General features: G+C 55.5%; 1 protein-coding gene and 1 long non-coding RNA gene across 5 annotated transcripts in view; one reads left to right on the top strand and one right to left on the bottom strand.

The window, feature by feature from the left end:
* The window catches only part of LOC125918174 (uncharacterized), a 1,393-nt gene extending 538 nt beyond the window's left edge, over positions 1–855 (top strand). Inside the window, exon 2 of the long non-coding RNA XR_007456389.1 lies at positions 517–855. This is a non-coding gene — a long non-coding RNA (uncharacterized LOC125918174). The remainder of the gene's footprint in view (positions 1–516) is intronic.
* On the bottom strand, positions 700–10,111 carry LOC125918172 (RNA-binding protein with serine-rich domain 1). 4 transcript variants are annotated; one of them, XM_049624206.1, is made up of 8 exons: positions 10,005–10,111; positions 6,750–6,937; positions 6,357–6,512; positions 5,535–5,726; positions 5,102–5,204; positions 4,677–4,830; positions 2,077–2,218; positions 700–1,607 (listed from the first exon to the last, which is right to left on the bottom strand). In XM_049624206.1, exons 2-8 carry the CDS (start codon positions 6,818–6,820, stop codon positions 1,508–1,510), a joined length of 918 nt encoding a protein of 305 aa, XP_049480163.1. In that variant the 5' UTR covers positions 6,821–6,937; positions 10,005–10,111; the 3' UTR covers positions 700–1,507. The 4 variants fall into 4 exon arrangements, with proteins under 4 accessions (XP_049480163.1, XP_049480165.1, XP_049480164.1 ...); XM_049624208.1 differs by lacking the exon at positions 10,005–10,111 and adding an exon at positions 9,909–9,985; XM_049624207.1 differs by lacking the exon at positions 10,005–10,111 and adding an exon at positions 9,613–9,831.
* Between the last annotated feature and the right edge of the window lie 388 nt (positions 10,112–10,499).

The following is a 10,499-nucleotide window of genomic DNA, read 5'->3' as shown; positions in this document are numbered from 1 at the left end:
CGGCCGACGCCCCTGGAGCGGGAGAGCGGACAGGAAAAGGGGGGCCGCGGGGGGGGGGGGGGGGGGGGGGGGGGGGGGGGGTGCCGGTGGGCAGAAACAGGTGCCCTCACACTGTTGACAGGACCGCGGTGCCACTGCCTCCTTGACAGCAAAGGGAGCACCTGATTTTACTTGCTCTGTCCTGCATTCGGAAACACCCGAAAGGGTCCCCGCTCAACACTGGTGTCCCCCGCCGGGTAGAAAGCCACCGTGCTGCCCGGCAGGACGTGGTCTCGCTGACATCCCATTTGAATACGGATACAGGAAGGGCCAAGTTCAGGGCTGGGTGACTGAAACCTCAATTTTTTACAGTTTCTAAGTCTTCGTTGTAACACAACCGCCTTTTGAGGTGGAAAACCGTTTTTTCATTATTTCGTGGCTAACATAGCAGCAGCCAAGGAGATCGGTTTCTGGTCAGGCGAAATGCCAAGCTCCTGGGAATATAAAGGTGATAAGAGCATCTCTCTCTCCGTGCAGGTCAACCCGCAGGATCTGCCCAACGCCCTGGCGTGCTGACCGGCTGTTCTGCTCAGACTCTGGAAGTGTGCCTGCGGAAATGAACCAAGATGCGGTCGTGTGTTTTCAGTGCCTGAAGTTTTTAGCTTCAGAAGTGAAGCTGTTTCTGGGGTCACAGACAGGAAGGGGGCAGCGAAGCCAGTACTCAGTCTGCAGTCTAATCCCGTTTATTCAACACAATCCCTTCACTCTACACAACAAAGTACAAACACAACAGCGCCTAAAATGCTACAAGTTACAAAACTCAAAACAACAAATTTATAGTACTGACTGTACAATAAAAGCCAAAAAAGCAATGTACACGTTGCCACGGTAACCTGCGAGACCACAGTGAATGACAGGTACAAGGGGGGGGGGTCCTTGATGGCCCCGTGGAGCTGGCTCTCAACTTGTTCACCAAGTGCAGAGAGAAAGGGAGCCGCGGGATGTGGTGTGTGTGCATGAGTACGTGTAAAAACAACCATTTCCGGTGATGAACACAGGGTGTCTGACTGTAGATATCGGAGGAGGACCGGAGCAGGGGGAGCAGGGCCAGGCCAGCAGGATCAGCAGCCGCACGGAAAGCAGGCCCCTTCCTGAGGGACCCCGCAGACCGGCAAGCTCGGGCACGACCAGGCCACTGGCCCGGCCCCCACCCCCGGGCTGGGGCCACACTGCCACCTGGAGCCCTGCGTTGTCCCTGCTGGCTTTGCCACTGAATGGACTCTGAGGAACTGCGAACGTGGGAGCTTTCTAGCCAGAGACCTGGCGGGCGTCTTTACAGGCACAACCCCAAGCCACTAACGCTCCTGCAGCTGGAACTCTGCCTTCAGAGGAAACGCCTCAATCGCTGCCTTCGAAGCCTGCCCTGAGTGAGGAATTTCTCTCCTACCAATCCTCCTGCCGCTACACAAGTGACCGAACTGAAGTGGACGGGACAGAAGTTCCAGGGTGCAGAGCCCCGGTGGCCTGCTTATCGGGAGGAGTTGGAGCTGGAGCGGCTCCTGTGGCGGCGGCGGCCGGGCGAGCGGGACCGCCGGCGCACCGGGGACCTGCGTCTCGGGGAGCGCGACCTGCGGGGAGAGGAAAGACCAAGTCAGACGCCGAGGCTGGCACCACAGACACAGCTCCGCTCCGCGTCTGGAAGGAACGTTCTGTGGCGTTGCACACGTCAACGCTCTAAGCCAGGATGGCTCCCTGACGGCACCGCCTGGGAGCCCTTCCTTCCTGAGGGCCGTGCACGGGGTGGCTCGACACCACCAGCACGGGAGGGCCGTGCTCTGGCCTCTGCCCAGGGACAGCCCCTCCCTCACCTGACTCAAACTCCTCTCCTGAGCCTTCCTGTCCTGTTAGCTAGGAAGGGGACAGGACCCAGACTCCAGAACAGTGGTGCCACCCGCAGCGGTGCCCCCATAGGGCCGTCCCATCCCAGCCCACAGGCTGAGCAGGGTTCCAAGGTCAGCACCATCACGCTGTGTGTGTAAATGAAATAAACCCACACAGGCCTCAAGCAGTCCTCTGGGAGACTCCAAACAGACCTACCTTCTTCTCATCCGTGGGGGCGACCGACGCCACATGGGAGGTGGAGGCAGCATTCTCCTGGGAGGGCTGAATCTCCTGGGCGGTGGCCTCGGCCATGGGGCCAGCACAGCGGTGGCGGTGATCTCCTGGCCATCGATTTGTCCTGTTGAAAAAAAGATCAAGTCACAGAATATCACACCCAGTCACTACTGTGGGTGGTCTGGCCAGGAAACGTGCATACGGCGTGGAAGCGAAGAGGGAACTCGGTCTCGAGGCACCAAGACCCCTCATGCACAGCAGCCACCAAGGGAAGTGCATCCAAGTGGACACCCGAGCCCGTTCACTGATGGGGAAGGGCTGTGCCCTGACCTGAGCCAGAAGGTGGGCCTAGCACTAAGCTGCCTCCTCTAGAAGGTTGGGAGGGACAGGCAAGAGGAGGGGCAGCACTGTGGGGGCTCTGAGGGAAGCAGATGGGGTGAAATGTAAGAGATCCAGAAGGACTGCCCTCGAAGACGTGTGGCCTCTTAGCCAGGGGGCCTGGCCCCCTCTCCCGATACCCGCCGTGGAGATACTTTCCTCAGAGGGCTCCTCCCAGGGGACCAGAAGGTGGCCTCTGGGTGCTGGGTCCCGACGAGGGTAGTGTCCACTGTAGATGGGCCACCAGGTCACTACAACGTGGCGGTGGATGGGGTGGGAGAGATGATCGGCACCCGTGTTTCTAGATGAGCTATGACTGCATCGTGGCTCGGGAAGAAGAAAGTACTACTGGGGCAGGGGAGCAAAACCAAACCAAGGTTCAGCTGTCAAGTCAGTCTTCAGAGTGTGGAAAAAGTGCCTTGGGGAGGGGACTCTGAGTGCAGCCACGTATGTGAATGTAGCCGATGAAAACAGTGAAGGGAGGCGGCTCAGGATGGAGGCCAAGGAGCCTTCAGGGCCTCAGAAAAAGCAAGCAAAGGAGACCAAGGCGCAGACCCAGGAACCTCAGGGGAGCACGCACTCTGGCCCAGTCCAGGGACCGCTCAGGGGACCGAGCACAGCCCTCGTGTGCCCTCTCTCATCTTCTCAGCTCCTACCCTCAAGGCGACAGCAGAGATGGCAAGGAGGTGGCTCAGGCATCTAGACCTGTGTTCAGAATGCACTCACGAGACTTAAGTAAACAGAGCCTGAGGCACCCCCTGCCTCCGCATGGCCCATTGCTAAGGCCAGCCCCAATCAGGAACGTCAAGGACACCGATCATACAGCAATGAAGACAACTCTCTCTTCTGGGCAGCTGCCAGGAAAGGCCAAACTCTTCCACATTCCTCCTGGAGCCAGCACGGAGTTGCTCCACTCGATGGGGCGCAGTACAGTATGTGGACACACACACAGATCCTACCAGAATCTTAAAAAACGTGGGCTACGACCATGCACACCCTGGACGTGGCCGAGTGTCCTGAATTCTTAGCAAGTGCTCCAGCTCTCAAAGACGCATGTTTGACAGTCTCTAAAATGAAGGTGTGGTTAAGATCAAGAGGTGGTGGGCACAGTTCATGACGAACTCCTAAAAAACTTCAAAGGGAACGACTGGTTATGTTTTAGGATTTATTTTGAGAGACAGAGGGGGCAGAGCGAGCAAGAGAGAGCGAGAGCGAGCGAGCGAGAGAGAAACCCAAGCAGGCTCCTCACTGTCAGCACAGAGCCCGACACAGGGCTCTGTCCCACGAACTGTGAGGTCACAAACTGTGAGGTCACGACCTGAGCCAAAATGAAGAACCGGACGCTCAACCGAATGAGTCACTCGCGCGCCCCTCAAAGGGATTTCAGTAGACTGAAGAGAGCTAGCTTAGCATTAAGGGAAAGTTCCTAGCGTCCAAGCTCCATCAGGGCTCCAGGGAAACTAGCCATCACACCATTACACTATTTTTCCAGCGGGTAACAGGCTTCCGAGGACTCCAAGGTTCTGGGGTGTTCAGACTCTTCCCTGCGTGGCCAGATACCCCATGCACAGTGCTGTGGACGGAGCCGGCTCTCCGCCCCAGCTGCGTGGATTACAAGAGCAGCGAGCTGGGGCGGAGACCGATTCCACGCTCCTCAAAGACACAGACGTGAAGACAAGATGGAAACCGGCCATCCAAAACTATTCACAAGTGCTCAGCCGCCGTCAAAACCATTCTGCTCAATACAAAACAGCTATAAATGTCACAAACAGTTAAGATACAAGCTTGAGAGAGATGGGTAAAATGTATGAATTCAGCAAAGTAAACCTAAAAATGCTGAAATGTCAGCATAACAGAAGAGGACTCTCAGAGAGGACAAGAGAAAACACTGCCATACAAAAGCCAAATGCTGGATTATTCACATTCATAACATCGTATAAAATGAACCCCTTCGTTCCTTAAGTTCTCACAGATTGGAAAACTCTAAAGATGTTAACGTATTCATTTTTGCTGAAATTTTCCCAAGAATGCTATCTCATAAACTTGTTTTTGGCGAACACACCCCCACTGGTCAAGGATGGAGTCGGGCGAGAGCTGCAGGGAGCTGGTGGAAACCGGTTTGGAAGGTCCCTCCGCCGGGCCGGGGCCAGCCTCGAGCAGGGAGCAGAGAGGGGGCCCAGAGGGGCGCAGGCAGGGTCACCCACCTCCGTCCATGTGCTTCAGAGCCTTCTCAGCCTCGTCCGGATTCTCAAACTCCACGTACGCGTAGCCTTTAGACAGGTGGGGGTGCATCCTTTCCACAGGCATGTCAATCATTTTAATTTTCCCGTAGGTGGAGAATATCTCCATGATGTGGTCCTAGAGGAAAGAAGGGTCACTCTGATGTGCACCCACCAATCACCCGTGTGGGAGCTGAGAAGTCACCCCGTGCCGACGACAGGCCAGGCACCCGGGGCGCCTCTCTCACACGGAACGACTCGGATAAAGGACTCCGTGCTCCCGCCAGTGTCCTCACAGCCTATGTTCTCGGTTACCTCCAGCAAAGGCCAGCCTCTCCGGTTTTCCACTTAAAACATCTGCAGAAGAGACGTGCCCCCTCTGCCCACTGGACGGAGGGGAGATCCCTCACCTTGGTCACGTTCCTAGTGAGCCTCCCGATGTGCACTTTGGTGGGTTTAGGGGAAGGACTCCGCCTTTTCCTTTCCTTTTCATCTCTTTTGGGCGGTTTGGATCTGATTGAAAAAACACAACAACAGAAACAATTTCTGTCAAGTCAAAACAATTTTTGAAGTGGGGCTGCTAACTGCTACTGTTGAGTTTTTTTATAAGGCAGCTTCCCCTACCAGTTCGTGTATATTCCTGTTATCTCTGCCTCAGAAATCCGACTAAGTAAGACACACGGACTCCTCTACAGGCTACTTTTATAACAGCTACCGTCACTTTATAGCCCCCAGTTTGCAAACTAAGTTCCCAGATGACTGACAGGTTTTGGGGCACCCCCCCCCCCCCAAACCCCCCCCCCAACCCCCCGCCGTGGGAAGCGGTGCCGGAAGGGAGCTTACTTGGAGCGGGAGCGCCTCCTGTTGTCGTGCCTGCGTCGAGAAGGACTCGGGGAGCCAGACGAGCTGCTGGAGCTGGAGCTGCGGGAGGTGCTGGAGCTTCCCGAGCGGCTGGATGCGGAAGAAGAGCTCGAGCCGCTGCTCGAGCCAGTGCTGGTGCTGGAGCCCGAGCTGGAGGTCGAGCTGGACCGGGACCTGACCAGGGAGACAGAAGTGTCACAAGCAGCAGCGGAGGGGAGCCTTTCTTCCCAGCGGACACAGACGAGCCTGTACGTGCTCATGCTCCCAAGAGGCCACCGCTGTCCTCATTATTTTCCAACCTCCATGTCGTCCCCCCACCCCGGGGGGGGGTGGGGACGATATCTACCCCAGCCTTCTCCAGCCAAAGCCCCTGGCAGGGACAGAAAACAGCATTCAAACTGCGCAGGGGCGGGAAAGGAAGGAGCCGCTTCCTAGCCACACAGAAGCCTTGACTGCTGGGAGGTACAGAAAGAGCCTGCGGGTCAGAACACCAATCCATCCTGGAAGGTGGCTACCGAGGGGCTCGGGCTGGCGCTCAAGAGAAGAAATGCAAGCTTTAGGCTCGGGCGATCCAATCACAACTAAAGAAAAAAGCACCTGAGAGAAAAATCTACCCCCAGATGTCTCATTCTTTAACACCATCCTCCATAGGGAACCGGAGCAAACCCCAAAGCACTGTGCTACAGTTAAGGCCTTCATTGACAATCTCACAATCTTGTGTGAATAATTCGGACTACAGAGCAGTGGGCAGGCTCAGCGGACAGAAAGGGGCGTGGCTCTCAGGGCCCCGCCCCGCGGCCCCACCTGGTGCTGCTGCTGCCGCTGGAAGCGCTGCGCCTCTTCCGCGTTTTCTCCCTGCCCCGGTCCTTCTCACTAGACTCCTTGGTGGCCCCTTTATCTTTAGAACGATCCTTGGACTTCTCATCAGAGCGGTCTTTGCGTTTGGTAGGAGAGGGAGCCCTGGATGGTGAGGAAGAGTGTGAGATCACGAGCCCCTCTGACCAAACCCTGAAACAACACTACCCAGGAGGGGATCCGAAGGGCTACAGAGACCCCAGGTGATCACAGAACAAAACGATCTGTGGCTTAGGACACTTCACTGTAGAATGTGAGACATTTCCAATCTTCCCCTTTCTGAGGGTCCCTAGTAACGAGCACCCCCAAAGTAGCACTAGAAAAATCTGACAGAAGGATTACCTAGTGCTGGACTTTTTATTATTTTCTTTGACTCCTAGCAAGCTCTTCTTTTTCACTCCTGATAAATCCATTCTCCCCTTCTGAGGTGTTCAAAGCAGCAATGGCGGCCTCACTTATCTGAACTCTCACTTCTAACTCGAGTCTGAGAAACGATCCCTAATCGATTGCAATTTACGCCAAAGTGCAGCCTAATAACAAGATAAAAGGATTTACAGAGTGAACGTATTGGCAAGGCAACAAATTCGCTTTGCAGTCAAAAGGCGAGCACACGAGAAGATGGCAAGGAACACAGTGAGCAGCGAGCGTCCACAAAGCCAGGAACACACAGGGACCTCTTCCATTTCCTTGGGGAGGGTCCCACCCCCACAGGTAGACCCTCACCTCAGTTTGTGGTCTTTTCCTTAAGGAAAGGGTGGTGGCGCCCGTCACTGTTATTTTACAGGAGGTACAATACCCATTTTGCACTCATAGGTTTGATGAGCCCTCTACCGCCCCCCCCCCCCCCAATACCACAGCACCACATTTGCATGCAGAACAGAAAAAAACCCCAAGAGTGGCTCTCCTGAAAGGGTTACTGGTGTGGTCAGATCTCTTGTTTAACTGCTGTAATTTCCTCGTAGGATACTTTGGATCTAGGCTACGACTGGAAGCAAAAACCATTTCAAAACATTTAATACCCAAATGCAAACAAATAAAATGTTCCCCTATGAACATTTAAAAAGCAGTCATTGCATGGTGCGCCTGGGGGCGGAGGGTTCAGTCAGTTAAGCCTCCAACTCTTGATTTCGGCTCAGGTCATGATCTCAGTTTGAGATTGAGCCTGCATCAGACTCCTCACTGACAGCGGAGGACCTGCTTGGGATTCTCTTTCTCTCTCTACCCCTCCCCTGCTCTCTCTCAAAATAAATAAACTTAAGAAAAAAACCCAAAAAACAGTCATTGCAAATGCAACTTTAGTTAATGATAGGCAGATAGAAGTGTTACACCAGAAGCTACAATGTACTTCAAAATATAATAAAAATTTTGACGCATAAAAAGCAAATGTGGTAGAAATGGGACTTGTACGATCTAGGTGGTGGTTATGAGGGTAGTCACTGCGATTCTTTTAACTTTATGCTTACATTTTTTCCCCAAAATCACATGCGTGGGGGGGGTGGGGGGCACTAGAACTGGATGGCACTGCTCATAAAGGTTTAACAAAGTGTCTGGACTGCAGCACGTGCTCAAAAAATGGTCATTAGTACCATTAGTGAGTATCACTTAGAACAAACTTCAATATTTGCAGTGAGGTTTTCTACAATTTGCTTGAGTTGCAAGCAAAGGTCTCAGGTATTGGTCTCCACTACTCCTAGTTCCTCTTCCTCAAGTAACCTGGACACAGCAGCCAACTGGGATCCTGTTTCACGTTGTGTAGGGGTGCCCAAGATCCTGAATAAATTCTGTGACTCCAGAGTGAAGGCCAGCTTCGGACGATCAGATTAGAGCAGAAGCAAGCAGAACGCCACCTTTGCTGCTCTTTCCCAAGCTGATAACGTCGTTTAAGATGTTCTGCCTTAAAACAGTAAGGTGCTATGGGCACTGAGCAAGCAACCCTGGAGAAGCTTCAGGGGCCTCCGACAAGCGGGAAGTGTAATTCACTGGTTAAGCGTCCAGAGTCAGTGTATCTGTTTAATTCAGAGCTTTGCTGTGTGACCTTGGGTAAGTCATTTAACCGTTCTGAGCCTCAATTTCTCAAAAGCATTATCGTGATAATTACAGTTCCTACACCTCCACAGTCACCAAGATCATTAACCAAATTTATTACTCATGAAAGAAACTTGGCACCTAGTTAAGGCTCAATCAATGTTAGCTTTCCTTAGAAGAAAGGGAAGTTTTTCCATGTTTGGAGGCTTTTTCCCCACGTGAACTCTGGTCTCCCAAAGTCACACATAATCTCTTGAATGCTCACCAGGGGTCCCTGAACCACCCGGTCAGGATCACCAAGTGCAGTACTGTCCAACAGAAACAGAGTGTGAGCTAAAATCCTAAATCTTCTAGCAGCCACATTAGGTAAGTTAACAGATGAAATTGACTTTCAGTAATACAGTGGACACGCTATACCCCAAATGCTATCTTTTCAACATACAATCAGTATAAAAACTCATTAGTGAAATAGCTGCACCCCCACCCCCCACTAAGTCTTTAAACCCTTCAATTTGCCCGGGGTTTTTTTCAAGCGCCCCCCAGCCCCCCGGGCCCCCAGACCCCCCCCCCCCCCCCCCCCCCCGTGTGCTCGGTGACAACAAGCACCACCGGAATTCTTAAACTCTATACGAATTAAGAACCACAGGGTGAGCGAACACTTTGCTGGGCGTGGCCGAGTGCTAGAAAGCAAAGATTGAGGCTCTCTGTTCACACAAGTTCAGGTAACAGCACAGGACCTTGGTTACCTCCCCCATCCTCCGGAAAGGTGCGCGTCCAACAGCCAGAGAGAGAGAGAACAATTAGTTAAACCTCGAGCAGATGGCGTTTCGGCTCAACTCTTCAGAGCACCTTCCCCGTTTAAAAGCACATTTTAGGCACAATTCATGCGAAATAAAAGAAAAAGCCACGACTTCCCTTCGTGGACTTGAACCTTCCCGTAACCTCCCTTGTGGGGGGTAACCCGTCCAACGGAGCTGCATGACATCAGGGGCCGTATCTCCAAGGACTCGCGCGGAAAACGGCACCCGGGAGCCTGGTAAACGGCCGTGGAGTCATGTCTGAATTAATGGCCTCCAAGGGAGGCTCAGCCGGTCTCCCAGGGCACCCCACCAAAGCCACTCCGCACCCACTGGCACGGGCCCCACGCGCGACCTCGCCGCCCCCGTCCGCGTTCACTCACAACTCCCCAGTCCAGGCGCCGGGCCGCGAGCGCTTCCAGGGCAGGGCCTGGCGTTGCGGGCCTGGGTCTCCAACCCGGCGAGAGAGCCCCGAAGGCGGAAGCCGCGCTCCCGGCTGCTCCGAGTCCCGCGGGCCTAGCAGGGCCCGCCGCAGAGGGGGACGATCTGAGGCGCCCTTCCGCCCGCCGCGGCCCCGACCACTTCCGGGCCGCGGCCTCGGCGCCTCCCACTCCACCCGCCCCGGGCCACACTCTTTCTTCTTAGACCCGGTGCCGCGCCGCCAGGCTGCCGTCCCTACCGAGAGGCCGAGGAGCGGGCCGGCTCCACCACGCGCCCCGCCGAGCTTTGCGGGCGGTCCCCGGAGCTCGGATGGGGTCGGATTCCCCCAACTTACATCTTCCCGCCGCCGCAACCTCCTCCCGCTCTCCTCAGCCGCTAAGGCCGGCGCCGCTCTGGCGTCAGGGTTAGGGAGCGGGAAGGCGCCGCTGTCGGGCGCGCAGTGATGACGTAGAGGGCCCTAGCCAATGGGCGCGAGCGAGGGGAATGTTAAAGGGCCACGGCCGTTTTTGGCGAGCCGCGTCGGCGACTCTTGCTCTAGCTCCCTTTCTGAGGAGGTGTCTGGGACTGCCAGGGGCTGGCGGCACGCCTCAGGGGGCCGGCCGATTGTGGGACCGCGGTCGGCAGGGCCGCGCCGTTGCGGCAGCCCCCGGGGCGGCGCGGAGGGGGTTAACGCAGTGGCGGCCTTGCCCCAGCCGTCGCGCGTGCGCACTGGGCAGGCGGCGGGTCTGGCGGTAGCCCGGGCGCGCCACCCTTGACCCCCGTGCTTCGCACGCTGTGCGGCCGGCGGCTGGACCGAGGGCGGTGCGGGCGCTCCGGCTTCTGGCTGCGG

Source organism: Panthera uncia, unplaced genomic scaffold, assembly GCF_023721935.1.
Source record: "Panthera uncia isolate 11264 unplaced genomic scaffold, Puncia_PCG_1.0 HiC_scaffold_514, whole genome shotgun sequence".
In the NCBI taxonomy this organism is placed as follows: domain Eukaryota; kingdom Metazoa; phylum Chordata; class Mammalia; order Carnivora; family Felidae; genus Panthera; species Panthera uncia.
The sequence above is the reverse complement of the archived record's forward strand: the minus strand, read 5'-3'. Positions and strand labels throughout refer to the sequence as shown.

What these genes read in the sequence shown, in the direction of transcription:
- LOC125918172 (XM_049624206.1), bottom strand. Translation starts at nt 6,820, where the DNA reads ATGGATTTATCAGGAGTGAAAAAGAAGAGCTTGCTAGGAGTCAAAGAA. An exon ending in TCACTAGGAACGTGACCAAG is followed by an intron (nt 4,831 to 5,101) that starts GTGAGGGATCTC and finishes TCTTTCCTCTAG; the next exon opens with GACCACATCATGGAGATATT. An exon ending in TCTGAAGCACATGGACGGAG is followed by an intron (nt 2,219 to 4,676) that starts GTGGGTGACCCT and finishes TTTTTTCAACAG; the next exon opens with GACAAATCGATGGCCAGGAG.